This window comes from Periplaneta americana, chromosome 5 (genome assembly GCF_040183065.1).
Source record: "Periplaneta americana isolate PAMFEO1 chromosome 5, P.americana_PAMFEO1_priV1, whole genome shotgun sequence".
Lineage (NCBI taxonomy): Eukaryota > Metazoa > Arthropoda > Insecta > Blattodea > Blattidae > Periplaneta > Periplaneta americana.
This window is the reverse complement of record NC_091121.1, coordinates 163,629,759-163,650,137: the sequence shown is the minus strand read 5'-3', so window position 1 is coordinate 163,650,137 and position 20,379 is coordinate 163,629,759. Positions and strand designations below refer to the sequence as shown.

The 20,379-nt window shown below is 35.9% G+C and overlaps 1 protein-coding gene across 2 annotated transcripts in view; it reads left to right on the top strand.

Annotated features, from left to right (window-relative positions):
- LOC138700550 (uncharacterized) overlaps window positions 1–20,379 on the top strand; it is a 96,294-nt gene that overhangs the window by 29,949 nt on the left and 45,966 nt on the right. The window contains exon 2 of one of the 2 annotated variants that reach the window (XM_069827138.1): window positions 19,086–19,173. In XM_069827138.1, coding sequence (XP_069683239.1) covers window positions 19,086–19,173 — 88 coding nt within the window. Of the gene's footprint in view, window positions 1–19,082; window positions 19,174–20,379 lie in introns of both variants that reach the window. The other variant, XM_069827137.1, reaches the window with a different exon arrangement.

The following is a 20,379-nucleotide window of genomic DNA, read 5'->3' as shown; positions in this document are numbered from 1 at the left end:
AATAACTGTGATTAAACTGTATGATTTAACTAGTTAAAAATGATTTCTTAAATAAACACTACCTTTGAATTCTGTAACTAATTATCCCTACCGAATTCTTAGAATTACGTATTTAAATAATGATTTCTTAAATTAAGACTATTCTTGGAGCCTATAACTAGTTAAATAATTTCTTTCATAAAGACTATATTTGATGAGGTGTTTAACTAGTTATTGTCACTGAACTGTATCATTTAACTAGTTAAATAATTACTTCTTAAATAAACACTATCTCTGAAGTCTGTAATTAATTATTGCCAGTGAAATGTAAGAATTATGTAATTAAATAATGATTTCTTAAATGGAGACCATGTTTGAAGTCTATAATTAACTACAGTAGTTAATTAATGATTTCTTAAATGAAGACTATTTTTGAAGTCTGCAATTAACTGTTAGATAATGATTTTAAAATAAAGACTGTTTGAAGTCTATAATTAAGTAGTTAAATAATGATTTCAAACAAATAAATAAATAAACAAATAAATAAATAAGTGAGTGAGTGCGTAAATAAATAAATATATTAATTAATTAATGACTGTAAATTTTATCGTCGTCTATTTTCAAAGATAGCGAGCTTTATTCATTTGAGTTTCGAGTTTTATTCATTCGAGTTTCAAGCTTTATTCATTCGAGTTTCGAGCTTTATTCATTCGAGTTTCGAGCCTTATTCATTCGAGTTTCGAGCCTTATTCATATGAGTTTCGAGCTTTATTCATTCGAGTTTCGAGCCTTATTCATATAAGTTTCGAGTTTTATTCATATGAATTTCGAGCTTTATTCATATGAGTTTTCATTCTTATGAGAACTACGAACCAAATATAGGCCTATCGAGACTCTCTACCCTTATAGTCAGTGTGTCGCGAGATCATCGAATGAGAGAGAAGAAAAGTCATTACTCTCCTAACTGGAATAGAACCGGTGCCCGCAGGATTCTTATCTATAAATGCTACCGTATCACATACGCTACATCGATAAATACATTTAATATAAACAACTCAAATCATAACCTAATGTTTAAGTCCTTTTTCAAAATGTAAAAACTGCAAAGGCCTTATGCAAATGCAATGAAGTGCTTTTATTTTCATAACCGGTTAGAAGAGTAATAAGACTAATGGAATTACGGCCTACCTTTAGTGTGGAGTCCTTAGATGATTAAACTATAACTACTCACACTAAAAGTGGATCCATCTTTTCAGCATCGAGGAAAAAGATAACTAAAGTTTGAAGCTAACATTAGGCCTATATGTCGTAAGACTGCGTAATCACCGCTACAGTCAAACTTAAGAACGTCAAAAATGAGCCCTAATAAACATATTACTAGTCACAGTGTGGTAGTTGCAGGCATTCTTGGTGTGGAGGTTCATTTAAAGGGCAAACACCCCGAACTCTTTTTATAATAATAACGCCTGCAAAAAAAAAAAATGGCAGCAGCTCCTACGCAATGAATGAGTTCATCTAAACCGGCTGCATGTTTCTGGGTGCCCTCCCCCCCATTTCCGTTTTAATACAGCACTACTGTGCAGTGAAAAGAATGAGGGCTTTAGTACATTTTGAAAACCAGATGTGGAATTGAAGCAAATCCCATGACGATAAAACAGTCTGGACCACATTGCATCCTCTTGTTCTATCTGTGTCTGGATGCCCATGTGTGTTGCAAAGCAGACGCCTTACACGTCGGAGGGGGGGGGACTGAGCTACTACTGCTATAATGTAGGGTCGTCTTTTATTTTTTTCGGGGGTGGGTTGAGGGGATAAAAACCTGGCCGTCTGGTTGTCTAGTCTGTCATGTAAGAGCTTGTAGGGTGAACTGCGAAATCTTATCTTTGTGCTACTTAACATGGCAGCTTTCAATGGCACCTCGTTTTAAGATTGCTATATGACATAGAGGGTTATAAAAGTCCTTATGACGTGAGCGAGTGAATTCTTTATGTGGATGAGATGTAACACAGCTTCTGGCACTTAATGAAGACAAAGTTATGAAACGGGGTAATTTGACACTCGGCTTTCGACGAAATTTTCAAGAAAAATTACCGGGTTTTAGGCTGCATCTTCTAGAAAAGGTAAAATAATTATGGGTTGAAATATTTTTAATGACCTGTGTGTTGTCTACCGCTGTGGAATAACGGATAGCATGTCTCATCGTGAAACGAGAAGACTCGGGTTTAAATCCTGGTTGGGACAAGTTATCTGGTCGAGATTTTTTCAACTCATTAAGAGCAAATGCTCGGCAACTTTTGGCACTAGATCTTGGGACTCCTTTTGCTGGTATTATCACCTTCATTTCACTCAGATGTCAGATAACAACATTTGATAAAGCGTCGTAAAATGAATCAATAAAAATGGTCTTTGTTTTTAATAATTATTTCTTTACTTGAATCAGGGATTGCAGAAACAGCACATGTCACTATTTGTGGCGAAATGAGTTTATTCGAGTTTCATGGACTGTTGATATAGGGCTATCATTCCATGCAGAAACCACATATGTTAGTATAGCCGTCTCACATTTGGAGACCTGTGAAATCCTGGAAGCGCGCAGAAACAACTCATATCAAAGACATGTGCCGACACATTGGTTCCGATTCCAAACGACAGACATCTACGACCCAAGGATACAAAAATTGATCCCACTGAATGACTAATGTCTCAATTCTGGTGGTGAAAACGTTGAAAAATAACTCAAAAATTGCTATATGTTCCAATAAAACTTTCCATGAAATTTTGTTGTCTTTCTGTAAACTGCCCCAGACAAACTTATTTTTTTCGGCTCTCGTAATTGCGCTCGAGTGACCAAAATTTGTGTAAGCACTTCTTTTGACATTATTAAAATGATGGAAGAAAAAAGATTAATTTTTTTTTATCTGCCCCCATGAGAATATTTCCTCGTAAGTACAAAGGAGAATACCATATTTACCTTCTTCATTGGCATATCCAGACAAAATCGTGCCAATTCAAAGAGAGAAGCTTGACAATATACGCAAACTAATGCGTAACATACCACATGAATATCAAATTTTATAATGATATTCCTCAGTGACCTATTGTGGAAAAATAAGTTCATTTATATGCTGAACTTATGTCTTAAGTACACAGTAGGCCTATGCATATATTATATCCCTAATTTGACAAATAAACTTTAGTTATTATACCGGTACTACAATTTTGATTCCTTGCAGAAACAGCACATGCCAAGCTAAAATATATTGATTTAGTTCATTAACAATTCATTAGATTCCAATAAATTTGGTATAAAACGACAATCTATTAAGCTTCTGTCTGATCGAGCCAGTACTATAACCAATGATGTGGTCTACCACCAGTAATACCGTTGACTGTTTGTCATTCACCTATATGAATTCAGCTGTGTAGGTCAATCTAGGCGCGACATAGGAGGCTGGTCTACGCTACACCCGCCGTGAGATTAAATGAAGATTTGTTGGGATGCCACAGGGAAACCGGAGCTCCCGGAGAAAACTCCTGTCTTACTGGTTATTTTACGACGCTTTTTATGGTTATCTAGAGTCTGAAGGTGATAATACCGGCGAAATGAGTCCAGGGTCCAGCGCCGAAAGTTACCCAGCATTTGCTCTTAATGGGTTGAGGGAAAACCCCTGAAAAAACCTCAACCAGGTAACTTGTCCCAACCAGGATGCTTAGGTTAATTACCTGGTTAGTTTTTCCGAGGTTTTCCCAACCGTAAGGTGAATGTCAGGTAATCTATGTCGAATCCTTGGCCTCATCTCGCCAAATACCATTTCGGTATCACCAATTCCATCTACTCTAAATGTCCCAATAGTTGATATAGTGTCATTAAATAACCAATTAAAAATAATAAAAAAAGGACAGAAGTGTCCGTCTGAATCTGGTGAATGATAGTCTGATCCAGGAGTTTAGCGAAAAGATTGCAATTACGAAAATTCTGCTCTCACTGTGCTTAAAATATCTCATTGATTAGGTTATGAAGATGAATATGTTTTTCCAAGTTTGTGTTAGGATTTTATATATCCAATATTTCGTATCTCCTCATCAAAGTCGTGTTATTGACTACCTGTGAGGATCGCACGCTCAATTGGGCCCATAATGCTTCACTAGTCAAAAACTGCATCCAACACTGCAGGCTTGAGTGATACGATCTTTATTATGGAAGCTGCAAATACTGTAGTTCAGGAACTTGGCGGCAATAAATCTCAACACACAGTTAAAAGAAAGACAAAAATAATTATTTACTTGCTTTAGAACCCTTAAAACAGTAAATCGAACTAGGTTGTCATTTCCCATGGCAACATAGATTTGGACATACCGTGTAAAAGGCTGGTTCACAATAAACCGGAAACGAGAACCAGAACGAGAACGAAAACGAAAAAATTGTTAAAATGTATAGCTATATTTAAATGTGAGCATTCACAATTAACGAAAAACTTACTGGAGTCTGTGAACGGGAACGTGAGGCTACCCAAGTTTCACTTTTTCGTTCTCGTTTCCGATCACATTCTGTTACAATGATAAAGCTATTTGATCGTCGTATATTTTGTAGCAAGAAGCCGTGACATAATTTCTTCTTCATGTATCGTTTCTAACTAACTCACAAATTCAGTAGAATCACTTTGAATATTTGCTACTTGTATATGTGACCAGATTAGCACCTGAACTGAATTCTTAAATATTCTGTGTCATAAATTTTGAAGTTGGTTAACTTGTGTTTATGTTGGCTGGTTTGTTCTCATGAGAGAACGTCATTATTCAATTATACACATTCATTCATTCATAGTGTTCCGGCCAAGGGCAAGTCTTTCGCTGCAAACCCAGCATTCTCCAGTCTTTCCTATTTTCTGCCTTCCTCTTTGTTTCCTCATGTCGTCTATCATCTGATATCTTCTTCTGCACCGAACTCTTCTCCCGTTCACCATTCCCTCCAGTGCATCCTTCATAAGGCAGTTTCTTCTCAACCAGTGACTCAGCCAATTCTTTTTCCCTTCCTGATCAGTTCCAGCATCATTTTTTCTTCACCCACTATTTCCAACACAGTTTCGTTTCTTATTCTGTCTGTCCATTTCACACGTTCCATCCTTCTCCATATCCACATTTCAAACGCTTCTAGTCGCTTCTCTTCACTTCTGTCCATGTCCATGTTTCTTGCCCCCCATACAATGCTACACTCCACACAAAGCACTTCACTAGTCTCTTCCTTAGTTCTTTCTCCAGAGGTGCGCAGTAGATGCTCCTTTTTCTATTAAAAGCTTCCTTTGCCATTGCTATTCTCCTTTTGACTTCTTGGTAGCAGTTCATGTTACTGCTTATAGTAGGCCTATACACCAAGTATTTGAAGCTGTCCACTTGCTCTACTGCCGCATTTAGAATTCGCAAGTTTACCTTCTTTACTTTTCTTCCTATGACCATGGTATTCGTCTTGTTGACATTTATCTTCATTCCATATATAACATCAGAATACGTAATATAACTTTACTGTACATATTGTTATTGACATACTTATCGATATGCATACCCGTTTCCGTTCTCGGTTTATTGTGAATCAAAAATCTTCACTTTCACGTCCTCCGTTTCCAATTCTAGTTCTGGTTCTCGTTCCCGGTTTATTATGAACCAGCCTTAAACCTACAAGACTCCACATTAAGCTTGGAGACTTCCAAGGCAAAGGAGGGATCGTTTCCTTAGTAAAAAGCTCATTTTTTGTCGATCCCCCTAAAACCACGGGTAATAATTACGCTGACCGCAAATTCCAGTCGTTAGGTTTGATAGCCTGGGCCGGCTGCCATGGGGCTCTTCATCTGTGGTCCACTGACCTGCATGTGCCGATGAGCTGCTTCTGGTCTCATTGCTTATCTAACAATACTGCTCTCAGGTTTTAGAAGGTTGTGAACATGGGTTATGGCAGAGTTTCTGGGACATCTACTGAGATTCTGAACTGTTATAAGTAGGGTTAGGATTTTTATGACCTATAAATCATTAAAAAATGTCCTAAAAACAATGCATTTATGACCTAAAAATCTTTCAAAAATGCCCTTAAAATGCCCTAAAAGTTGATCTTACATTCTAAAATTGCCTTAGTAGGAAAAGGAGTTTTGTGCTACTTAGGGCCGATTGTATAAACCATTTAATCTTAGATCAGAGGTTAAATTGATCCTCGTTCTAGCTGAACTTGGAATTTTGTGTTGTATAAAGTCTAATCTGAGATTAATTTGTCTTAAACTAAAGTCAACATTGACTGAAGAAATTTCTTCGATTAAGTTAGATGATCCAAGTTCAGTTATTTCTTTTCTGTTTGAAAAATACTAGTGGCAGACTGTGCAAAAAAATAACCATTATTATTAATATTTATAGATATGGTAGATAAATATATATATATATATATATTTTTTTTTTTTCAATTTCTTGCCTTAATATACCAAAATTCTTATATTTTATAAGGCTTTATCGTTTTCAGCAGTATCAAATAACATAACCTATGATTATATTATGTTTATAACAACCATTAATTATTCATGGATATGATATGTACATTCATACATTTTTAATTAACTGTATTATTAAACGAAAATTGTCGTTTTATAAAGCTTTATTATGTTTAGCAGTATCAAACACCATAACATAACAATTTGGAGAACGGTGAATCTTCTTCTTATTGTTCGCCATTATTTACAATGTACAAAACAAACCAGTGTCTACAACAGAGTGTGCGGAAAGTCGCCAAAAAGTAGTTGGAAAGTCGCTAGATTTCTTATTATCAACAAAGAAATATTAAATTTTGTCACTATGGGGTGCTAAGAAGGTCGCTAGATCCCTATTTAAGCAATATAAAAGTTAAAAGAAATTATCGTCGAAAAAGAGTTAAAGTCGCTAAATTGGCAACACTGAACAAACCTATTCAACATGGCCCGTGCATCACATACTTCACCTGTTTATGCGATGTTGCCAAGTCATTTTCACGTGAACTTAGATTGCATTTGAACCTAGGTAATTTGATCGCAGAAAAGTTTGATACAATAGAAGAAGTGTCTGAACTCGGTTCACTTTCCGATCTTCTATCAGAACTGATCTTTAGTCAGGGAGTTTTATACAATTGGGCCTTAATATTTAGACTAGTAATTAAATTAAATTCTAGTACCAACATTTAAGTTTATTTAATGTTACATAACTTTTTCTAAGTGGTAAATTTTAATTATTTTACCTGATGTAGTTTCCATGTAGCCCATCACAAGGCCACTCTTATACGGAATAAGCAAGTATAGAGGAGTCTATATTGAAGGGGTGGTTGGACTGATCCATTACATGGGGTGTACTACGTTAAAAGGGCAATATTTGTGTAGAAAAACGATTAAAATATTATACAAAATAATGGGTATTAGCCACCGGCGTAGCTTGGTTGGTTAAGGCGCTTGCCTGCCGATCCGGAGTTGTGCTCGGGCGCGGGTTCGATTCCCGCTTGGGCTGATTATCTGGTTGGGTTTTTTCCGAGGTTTTTCCCAACCGTAAGGAAAATGTCAGGTAATCTATGGCGAATCCTCGGCCACATCTCGCCAAATATACCACTATCACCAACTCCATCGACGCTAAATAACCTCGTAGTTGGTACAGTGTCGTTAAATAACCAAGTAAAAAACAAAGGGTATTAATGGACAAAATATGTAGACAAATTATCAAAGGAAATAAACATTATTTTATATTAATAATGGGGATTTGTGGCCAAAATTAAATGAAAATGCCTCAAAAATGTCCGAATAACACAAAAGATGCTCTTATGAGTTGAAACAGGCAAAAAACGCAAAAAAAAATGCCATAACAAATATGTCTTAAAACACTCAGTTTATCACATAACATATAAATACTAAAGCGGCTATGTTTCTGGCTTCCGAGAAAAAAGATGCAATTTCATCAAAATCCTAGCCCTAGTTATAAGGAAAACCTCTAAATCATAATAATAATAATAATAATAATAATAATAATAATAATAATAATAGCCTAATGTGTCCCTTGAAGGGCAAAGGCCTCCTGCTAGAGGGTAGCTCTGTTTCACTAACGCGGTGAGCTACTCCGCGTTAGGTTGTGTCTAGTGTTTCTTTGTCTGGTTGGAGTTGATTTCGCTGTCACTTTGATTAATTTGATTTCACTAACACTTTTATTATAGGCTATTGAATGCACTATCAGTGAGTCAACTTGGGATGTTGTTTGTGGCTGGCACTGTCTTCATTTGTAGTCGACTTCCAATTGTTCTCCATGTTCCCCTGCTTCTTGCTATTCTGGATCATTGCTGACCTGCTTGTGTTGTGAGGAAATCTGCCCACCTCTTCCTTGGTCTGCCTCTGTGCCGGTCTCCTGTGCGCGGGTCCCACATGGTGGCTCTTTATGTCCATCTTTCGTCTTTCATCCGCGCGATGTGGCCTCCCCACTTCCACTTCAATTTGTTTGCTCTTTGTGTGACCAATTTGTTTGCTCTTTGTGTGACGTTTGTTGTTGATGCCATTTGGGATAGCGACTCATACCTCTAAATCAGCCCTTATAAAATCTAAAAAAATTATTTCTATTTATTTATGTACACATACCGTATTTATTATTTACTTATTTATATTTTATATTTTTCTTGTTGTAAATCACGCGAAGTTAATGTATTCTTTAGCAGTGCTTTCACTCGTTGACCAGCGTCCATTACTGTTAGTTCCAAGTTTCCCATCCTAAGGCTGATTTCAAGAATTACAAGAGCAATGGACAAGTTGAGCAAGCAGGTGGAATTTCTGGGACAGCCATTGAATCGATACGGTACTGATGGAGCGCTGAGATAAATGCCACACACAAACATCACGCCTTCGGCCAGAATGGAATCTTCAACCTCGTGAAAATATCGACAAAACAGTTGCCTGTTTTAGACAATACACGTGTATACTACTACAGACGTGGGCAATTATTAGACTAAAACGTTTTCTTGGAAACTTAATATAATTCGTCATATCAACTATCAGTATAATTCACACCGTCTCTATTGTTGTAAATGTGATTATTTACATCTTCTTGTATATTTTTCCAATGGTTAAGTATATTTTTTCTGGCTATGTTAGTACTACTGGTGTTTTAATTGTATACTGCAGAAGATATTCTCCCATGTCCTGCAAGAAGACCGGACATGAACGAAATTGAAAATCTGTGATCTATACTGGAGAAGAAAGTGAGCAAAAAGAGGCTTACAAAAACCACGGACTCATTTAAGCACTGTCCGATATCTGGCTAAATGATACTGATATTCAAAGAAAGTGTCAAACTTTGGTTTCCAGCATCCCTGACAAAATCAACGTGTTAATACAGAATAAGGGAATATTCACAAAATATTAGTAACCTCCAGACTCAATTTTCTGTTCATTATTTCTGTGCAAAATACATTTTTGTTCATTATTTCTACCGATAAATGCAGCTTCGTTGCACATATAATTAATTTAGTCTAATAATTTGTCCACGACTGTAGTTCACAATTCGCAATTTTCCGCGCTCATCTTTCTGACATACTGCATGTAAACAGCTGGTGGTTCATGTGAAATGTGTATAATTGAACGACGTACTTTTGAGAAGAGCGGGACGTGTTATGAAGTACTTGATGTCGAAGAATGAATTATCAGCAACACTCAGAACTCCCGATAAAACAACCTATAATTTCTACTCGAATCATAAATAAGGTACAATCTATTCTAGCTGAAAAAATTAACTATATTGATTTCTTTGGTCATGTCATAACCTTATAGTCTTCCAAACCTGTCGATAGACTTACGTTTTTAATTATAATAATGCACTCTAATCGAGAAAACATATATAATTACATACGTTCTTAGGCTTTGAATATCTCATAATATCACTGTCCTTCTAATAACCAAACAATTCTTTCGACACTAGTAAATAGGGCAATAATGATAGGTAACAGTGGCATTTTTATTCCCAACTTCAGTTTCTGGAAAAAGTTTTTCGTGAAGACAATTATTATTAGAGCTATGAAATTAATAGTGTGGCAAGAGATAAAAAAGAAAACTATAGAAAAACAGTAATTTCGTATGTCGAATCTATCACAACTCCGATTACTGGAAGCTTAGCCAAAGCCAACATAAAAAATATTTCGGTTCCCCCTAAAAAATAAGTGATTTCCTAAAACCCATTAAAGACAGAATAGAACCACAGTCTAGTATATTATACAGTCGCGAAGCTTGAGTTGTGAGGGTGCTAGGAACAACAGACTGTGCCGGTACTATTTCGCATTGTCTGTAATGAGGCGATAGTAGCGATCCTATTGGTTAGGAACTGTCTATGGATGCATATTTACTACATATTGAGCTTCGTGACTGCATATACTAGACTGTGATAAAACTAAAAATTCCGTGAATTTACCAAACTCCGTGTGAATGTGGCAAAGTTTATATCCTAATAGCGCTTCTCCTGAGATACTTAGTCGATAATCAGGTTTTAGTTGCAGCGTCAATATCAAAACACAAAGGCTGTCTTATTATTACTATTACTACATATGATGTACTGAAGTACATATTATGACATTTCCATGCAGGAATCCTGCGTTACTATATGGTGAAAAATGGGTGGAACAGAGAAAAATTCTCTCCGGCACCGGGAATCGAACCCGGGTTTTCAGCTCTACTTGCTGACGCTTTATCCATTAAGCCACACCGGATTCCAGTTCCGATGCCGAATTGAATCCCTCTCAGTTTAAGTCCTACCTCTCTGATTCCCTTTGGTGGCCTACCCTCATGTATTGTGTCACAGGAAATTTTCCTGCATGGATATATCATGCGTTAATAATCACTTCGTGATTCGAGATGGCGCTTATTCCTTCGAATCCCGGCCACATAATCACTCGTAATGAGTGCACCTCTGTACATAGTGTGTTGGACATTGTGTCACTGTCATATATTCTGGCAATAAGGATAGGTGACAATGGCAGTTTTAATTCCCAACTTCAGTTTCTGGAAGAGTTATGAAATTAATAGGGTGACAAGAGATAAGAAAGAAAACTATAGAAAATCTATTTGACAATGGTTTCGTGCGTCGAGTCTATTACAACTGGAGTACTGGAAGCTTAGCCAAAGACAACATAAAAAGTATTTCGGTTCCCCCTAAAAGAATAAATGATTTGCTAAAACCCATTAAAGACAGAATAGAACTAAAAATTCGGCAAATTTACCAAACTACGTGTGAATGTACGAAAGTTTTATATCCTAATAGCCCTTATTCTGAGATATTTAGCCGATAACGAGGTTTTAGTTGAAGCGTCAATACCAAAAAAGAAAGGTTGACTTTTTATTTTAGTCCAGGTTTATGTTGTTTTGTTATTTAGTAAATTTTGTTCACTGTACAACTTGCTTTAAAAATTTAAATGCTTGAATATTCATGCCTGCTATCAGGCCAAGGTTTTAAATAGCATAGATAGTTTGTTAATTATATACGGATTTGTGTATTCAATACACAACAATTTATCGGTTTCCTTTGTTTTACTGAATGTAATGGAAATTTACAAAGATAAAATTGCTAACCTTGCACGTATGACGTCGTGACAAGTTGTATACGGCAAAAAATAAATATTCTTTAAAGTTACAGAGCAAAGAGAGATCTTAAGTTTGTATTTACTGATATAAAGTACAATGTAAGTTACATCGCTGAAGTTGCGGATCTCATAACATTAATCATTTCTTCTAGACATCTCTACGTAGAGACTTCCAGCTCACGTAGGTGCCACAAAGTTGCTCAGATATTTATCAATAAGAACGCTGTGAGTGAGGAAGGCGGTCCAGATACGGAAGACATAAAGAAGCCTTTTATTACACAAGTCTAGCAACTTTGTGACATATGTTTCCTAAAACTAATATCTTACTATCGACTTATAAGATTAAATTGCATTTATCCTTCTGTTTAGGAAAAAGCGAGAAACAACTGTACTATGCAAATCAAGATTTCAGGTATAACTCCCTGTAAAGTTGATTTGAATAATTTCGAGGGAAAAATTGTTCCGGAGCCGGGTATCGAACCCGGGACCTTTGGTTTAACGTACATCATAAACCAAAGGACCAAAGGTCCCGGGTTCGATACCCGGCTCCGGAACAATTTTTCCCTCGAAATTATTCAAACTGTACTATGTTTTGTTACTAGAAATTCAAGATATGAAGTTTCTATTATTATTGATGTTTTGAGATGCTAGTTAAAAAATGTGATGTAATAATGATATTCTTATCATACATTATTTTCTAAAAGGTCTGTATAACAATTAATTCATGTTTTATAATTCATTTTGGTTTTCAGATAAGTCAATTACAAAGTTGTGAAATATATTTATTTAAAATTTTCAATCATGTGACTTTTCATTCTTACTGCAAGTTAACATTCGCTATAATATGTTACTGAAAGAAAAGTATAAACGTTTTCGCTCTTACGGCATCATCAGATACATTGTTTAACGATATCTAACATAAGTACAATGTAGAACGTATTCATTTGTAATAAAATATTGATTTGTATATTGTGTATCATTAAAAGGTGAAGTCATGAGTTATATGTAGAAATAGTTTAATATATTTATAGGGGATATGTTGATTTAATTAATTTGCATTTAATTTGCTAATTTGCTAAAATTGTACGTGACATCGTATATGTGTACATAGAACTCATATTACAATATTTATTATATGTGTTGGTTAACACTGTTAAAAATAAAATTTATCAAATATAAAATATCGTCATATTTATACATATGTGTTACAGTTTAAATTTCATATGGAAAATTGACGTTGTTATTAATTGTAACTTACACGAATATTTATGATGTTATGACGATGTGTGTTTGTGCATAGATATAATAGAATAATTATGTTTTGATGTAAGCTAAAACTTCTTCTCTATGTAGTTCTTTCGCATTTTGCAGTTAACAGTACTAACCAACACATATAACAAATATCGTAACATGAGTTCTATGTAAGTACACATATATCAAGTCACGTACAATTTTAGAAAATTAGCAAATCAAATGCAAATTAATTAAATCATCATATTCCCTATAGATATATTAAACTATTACTGAAGGGTGCGGCAAAACATCCTCCCTAATTTAAAATTTAAATAAAAAACATATGGATCAAAATAAGGAAACTGTATTAATATGAATTGTATCTAAACAGTGGGAAATTTAGGTTTACATGCGTGAATCATCAAAATTTCCGATATTGGAGTGGACAGAATCCTCGTGAAAAACCTCTACATAACAACCGTGTTACTGTATGGTGCGCGGTTGCAAAAGTCGGGATACTTGTTCCTTTCCGTTTTGAAGAGGATGGTGCTACTGTGACAGTGAACTCTCAGCGATACTCTTTTGTGATCAACAATTTTTTGGCACCAAGACTCAATGCGCTGCAGATTGACCAGGCATGGTTTCACCAGGACGGAGCCACCTCTCACACAACTCAGATTTCTCTCCAAGTCCTGAGACAGATGTTTCCCGGACGCTTAATTTCTTCACGTGGCGACGCTCCCTGGCCAGCACGATCACCAGGCCTTGCACCCCTTTTTTTCTATGGGGACAACTTAAGGCTGAGGTGTTCAAACATCGGCCGAGGTCTTTGCCAGACCTAAGAAATGCAATACAGGAAAAAATTGGTCTTATTCCTCAATAAATGCTAGTTAGAGTGATGCAGAATTTGCGAAGTCGCATTCAACAATGCATTGATAGTGAAGGACACCACTTGAGAGACACGTTATTCAAAAAATGAAAAATTCCCACTGTTAAGATATCATTCATATTAATAAAGTTTCCTATTCAAATCTTGTTGTTTTGCGCATGTCATTTGATATCGCTATGGCAACGCATGTAAATCTAAATTTCCCACTGTTTAGATACCATTCATATTAATACAGTTTCCTTATTTTGATTCATCTGTTTTTTATTTAAACTTTAAATTAGGGAGGATGTTTTGCCGCACCCTTTACATATAACTCATGACTTCACCTTTCTAATGTTATACAATATACAAGTTAGATATCGCTAAACAATTATGTATCTGATGATGCCGTCATGCGAAAATGTTTATACTTTTCTTTTAGTAACATGTTGCAACAAATGTTAATTTGCAATAAGAATGATGCCATATGATTGAAAATTTTAAATACATATATTTCATAATTCATTCATAGTTTTCTGCCCAAGGAGAGGTCTTTTACTGCAAACCCAGTATCTTCCAATCTTTCATATTATCAGCCTTTCTCTTTGTCTCAGCATGTAATCCATATATCTTAATGTCGTTTATCATCTGATATCTTCTTCTGTCCTGAACGCTTCTCTCGTTCACCATTCCTTCCAGTGAATTCTTCAAAAGATACTTTCTTCTCAGTCAACCAGTGACATGACATAAGTTTAGAACACGTTTTTAATCAATTTAATAGTATATCCATAGCCTATATTCTAAATTAGGTACATAAATAAAATGGAAATACTATATTTATATTCTGCCTATCAATTCAGATTTTCTCAGGAACGTATTTTCAAAAGTATTTTCCTCCATTTATGTTATGAACAAAGGCATATTTTCCTTCACGTTAAAATACTTTATATGAGCATATAATATCCTGGATGACATTGTAGAACGTGACACATAAATGCACAACTCATGTGTTAGATTGGCATAAATCTTGCAGTAGCCCGACTCACTGCTGTGTGTTACAGATAAGGTAAACTAGCTTCTGTTAACTGTCACCTCGGCGCACTGCTTTCTCTGTAAATGCAGGGCGCCATCTATTTATATTCTCCCCTGCCATTAACCCATTTCTCAGTATTTCAAATTTAGAACCAAATTGTCGGCTTTTATTAAATGACGGAACGTGTAACAGGAAATGACAAAAGCAGAAATGAGTTCTGTAATTCGAAAGCCGATATTACGTCATAGGTACACTCATATTCAATTTGAAGGGTCCTGCCTGATACAAACATAATTATAATTATCCTGAAATTGATGTGTTGATATATCTGACACTTAATTTTGAGAAAATAATGCCATCCACACAGTAATATACAACCACAGTCTAGTATATACAGTCACGAAGCTTGAGTTGTGAGGGTACTAGGAACAATAGACTGTGCCAGTATTATTTCGCATTGTCTGTAATGAGGCGATATTAGCGATCCTAGTGGTTAGCAACTATCTATGGATGCAAATGTACTACATATTGAGCTTCTTGACTGTATATACTAGACTGTGATACAACAATCATCAGTACTTCATGCAGATTCAGCAATATTCCTTTTCATAAAAGTAATCAAGATTCAATTTCCGACCATATCATCATAATCATCACCACCACCACCATCATCGTCATCATCATCATCATCATCATCATCGCTGAGTTATTTTATTTACGGCAGTATAAAAGCTTTATAGAGAGTGAAACAGTTTTGGTCTAGTTTTCTTCGAGATTAGTGCCATAAACTTCGGTATTAAAAACTGAAGTATGGAATGTTTAGTAGTCCGTGTACTAAGTGTTATTTATGTTCACTAATCTTCATCACATATTGGTTTAATCAAATGATATTAATAACTGAAGCCCTCGCCCACATAATATTGTAACCAACAAATCTATAATGCACGTACTTACAAATGGTTTTTAGAGAATCGGAGGTTCATTGCCGTTCTCACATAAACCCGCCATTGGTCCCTATCCTGATCAAGATTAATCCAATCCCTACCATCATATCCCACCTCACTCAAATCCATTTTAATACTATCCTACCGTCTATGCCTTGGCCTCCCCAAAGATCTTTTCCCCTCTATATGCATTTCTGGATTCACCCATACGTGCTACATGCCCTGCCCATCTCAAACGTCTGGATTTAATGTTCCTAATTATGTCAGGTGAAGAATACAATGCGTGCAGTTCTGCGTTGTGTAACTCTCTCAATTCTCCTGTAACTTCATCCCTCTTAGCCCCAAATATTTTCCTAAGAACCTTATTCTCAAACACCCTTAATCTCTGTTCCTCTCTCGAAGTGAGAGTCCAAGTTTCACAACCATACAGAAGAACCGGTATTATAACTGTTTTATAAATCCTAACTTTCAAATTTTTTGACAGCAGACTAGATGACAAAAGCTTATGTTTCTTTCAGTTATAATCTTGATAATTAATCTACACATAATAATTATAATCTGAATGTATGATGATTTTTATTTTAGTATTCTTTCAAATATTTTGAATGTAAATAGAATTTTGAGACTATCGGATAAAAAGGTGACTTTTGTAATTACAACATATCCTTTAATAAAAGGAACTAGAAAAGATCGCGTAGAATGATAATAACATAGTAAAAAATAATAATCCACATGTCATTGGTGACGTACTAAACCGGGTAAGAGGACTATACAGGGTGAGTCATAAGTATGTTTGGAAAACGCGTGAGCGTGCTCCTGGTTCAAAAATATGAACAATTCCTTATAAGAAAATTTGACGGGAAATGCTTATTTATTGGAGAAATGGTCATACTTCGTTTTTGTTCTTTTTTTGTTGTGTCACAAGTACATGTTAGGAAACTTATCATTTAACGTTTACAAAAGGTGCTCAATGTGTCCCCCTCCATTGTTTACATATGCCTGAGCATGACGTAGCCTACATACGACTGGCGAGTTCGCTTAAAAACCATGTTGTCATCACGGATCAATTGACATGCAGTTTTTTTAGTTGGTTATTTAACAACGCTCTATCAACTACGAGGTTATTTAGCGTCGATGAGGTTGGTGATAGTGAGATGGTATTTAGCGAGATGAGGCCGAGGATTCGCCATAGATTACCTAGAATTCACCTTACGGTTGAGAAAAACTTCGGAAAAAACCCAACCAGGTAATCAGCCCAAGTGGGGATCGAACCCGCGCCCGAGCGAAACTTCACGCCGGCAGGCAAGCGCCTTAACCGACTCAGCCACGCCGGTGGCTGACATGCAGTTTCAACACATTGTAATAGCTCCTTTGCATCATTCAATGGTGTTGCATAGACGACCATAAAAGATAAAAATCTAATGGGGTGAAGTCGGGTGATCTGGGTGGCCAAGGCACTAGACCACCACGTCCAATCAAAACAAAAACAATGTTCTACTGTCTTGTCACTGTGTTGTTTGTAAACAAACACTGGTACAAAATTAAAACAAGAACAACACAATAATATGATCAGATACTTATGGAAACAGAAGCCACTATTACTCCAATAAATAAGGATTTTCCGTCAAATTTTCATATAAGGAAACGTTCTTATTTTTTATCCAGGAGCAAGGTCACGCGTTTTCCAAACATACTTATGACTCATCTTGTATAATTGTCAATTGACAATTGTATAATTGTCTGTAAAAAAATCCTACTGTTTTAAGGGACTTTAAGAGAAGTAATGTTATATAAAACGAACCAATATAGTCGGAGACGCTTACTTAGGTTTCTACATTTGCCTGAATGTAGACAGGTTAGTGGAATGTTGATTCTTGTTATGTAGGCTACTTGTTTTTGTTTATTGTTTCTGAGTATTAATTTCAATATACTGTGAAATTAAATCAATCGTTCAAAATGCCGGCGAATAAATTTATTACAAACGTTGTAATGAACGGACTAAGTTTTGTCCAACCTTTTTAAATAATCTTAAACTGTCCTGAATGGAAGTGCGAAGTCTTACAATTCTGTGATAACCAGATCATCCTCAGATCCTTCTGGTGTTCATTCACAAGAATTTAGGAATAGTCACACAGAAATAAATTTAATTACGTCAGGTCGGGAGATAGCGCTGGTCAAAAGATACCGATTCAGCTATGTGAAAATCTTTTGGTCAGAAAGTGAACATACAGTAATTACAAAAAATAAAATGCAAGTGAAAACACTTACGTTGCCTGCCCTCAAACAGATATAGCGTCTTAAATAAGCACCACCAACTATGTCGTTTTGTACAGACTATTCATTTGCACCTTGTATAATTTAAAAGAATGACGCACAAAAGAGGTTACTCGTACTTTCTCTAAAGAACTCTTCATAATGAAGCATTAAGAGCCTTTTTCTGATCTAATAGTTTATACATCTTGATAACACAACTTTTAACACTATATCACTAAGGAAAACGTAGACTATTATGTGTCTTTGAAATATATACACACAAAAACACATCCAAATGAAATTCTCAACACACAACTCAATTTCAGAACACACACACTCTTTGATTCCACATTACACTAACAAACACACCCCCAAAGGAAACAGAAACAAAGGGCGCCAAGACTAGCAACAATCAGTTCTGAAGATGACCGATAACAGGTAGAAACATGTTAACGAGGTAATGTAAAAATTTAACACGAGGAAGGCACATAATACGTTTTCCTAACTAATAATTTAGTCACATTATTCTAATAAGCCTAATATGTTTATTTATTTATTTATTTATTTATGTAATGAAGATATTAGAAAAGAATTAAAAATAGATACTATAATTCAACGTATTAAACAATATCATCATAATTGGAAAGAACATGTAAATAGAATGCCAACAAGTATAACGAGAGCAGCCATGAATTATAATCCATTAGGAAGGAGATCATTAGGAAGATCAGTAAAACGTTGGCGAGATCAATTTTAATGGAGGCGGAACAGGCCGAAGGGCCTAAACCTTGAAGAAGATGATTTATTTATTTACTTATTTTTAATTAATTTATTTTTTATTTATTTATTTAACTGAAAGTAAATGGAAAGTGAATGGATGTGGTAAGTTAAAGACATGACTGGTTTTGGGATTGGGACTAGAAGAAACTCTGAAATTTATGCATGGTCACTGAATTTTGAGCATCAATATTAGTCGCCATGAAATGAGCACAATGGCTTGTCAGAGAGGTTGGAAATAATTGGAAACTGCCATAAAATTACTTCAATTTTCCGGGTTTTAACTTCTTCTCCCTTGTCCTTAACACACTGACTTTCTCCTTCTTTTAGCTGTAGAAAGTGTTGGTGATTAATCTATGTTAGCCCGCGTAACCACGGTAATTTGTGTTGTTACAGCAGCTGGAAGACGCCCTCATGCAGTGTGGGGACCTATTCGACCTCGTCGCCCTCACTCAGGGTCTTCAAGATGGCCAGCTCGATATATACGGTAATTATTATTACATTCCAGTTCTATTGTCAAGGTCACGTGGTACAGATTATTGTTATTACCGCAACCCTTCATTCGCGAGCGCGTGGGATCAAATTGTCGGTGGAAGAAGAGATTTTCCGTAATGGTGAAGGTGAAGACGATCTGTATGCTTGCCATGGAGGCAAAGTATGAAGAACATGAAGGTAGCGATTCCGAAATTCTTAACAGTGGTACTGAGGGATAAAATATATACAAGCCAACGTAAATATTATTCTTCGTGAAAAGAATTAATAATACCCTAATTGAAGAATGTTATGTTTTATTTAACGACGCTCGCAACTGCAGAGGTCATATCAGCGTCGCCGGATGTGCCGGAATTTTGTCCCGCAGGAGTTCTTTTACATGCCAGTAAATCTACTGACATGGGCCTGTCGCATTTAAGCACACTTAAATGCCATCGACCTGGCCCGGGATCGAACCCGCAACCTTGGGCATAGAAGGCCAGCGCTATACCAACTCGCCAACGAGGTCGACCCCTAATTGAAGATATACAGTGGACTCTCCTAAGTTCGACTGAATAGAATTGAAAAGTTCAGTCCAATACGGGTAGTGGGTATGGCAGGTAAAATGAATACAAATTCTTATTGGTTATCCATCAACGAATACAGTACTGTACTTGCATTTCCTGCCCGCCCGAGACTTGGGTATGCGCTTCTAGTATCACAGTGGGTTTCGACAGTTCCGTCTCACAAACGGTACAGTTTTCAAATAGAAGAAGAAGAGTTCATTAATTTAAAACCAGTGATTAAATATGGATGTCCTAATCAATAAAATATTTTGTTTTCCTTTAACTAAAGTATCACTACAAGACACAGAACCAATTCCCATTCAAATGGCAAACCCATTTATTAGTGCCCTTATAGGGGCGTGTCTAATTCTCTTACGTATATAGTCGAACAATGGGATGTCGAACTTAAGAGCTTCCACTGTACACAAGACACAAAGACCATGAGCAGTCACATCAATAAAAATCTTCTTCTTCTTCTTCTTCTTCTTCTTCTTCTTCTTCTTCTTCTTCTTCTTCTTCTTCTCTTCTCTCTAGGCTTCCAGCCTGTTAATCCAGAGTATCTCTCCATCTACTTAATGGTCTTCCTGGGGATCTTCTTCCTGATGGGTAGTTATCCCTGGCGATTCTCGCAATTCTATCCTCTCCCATTCGAGATA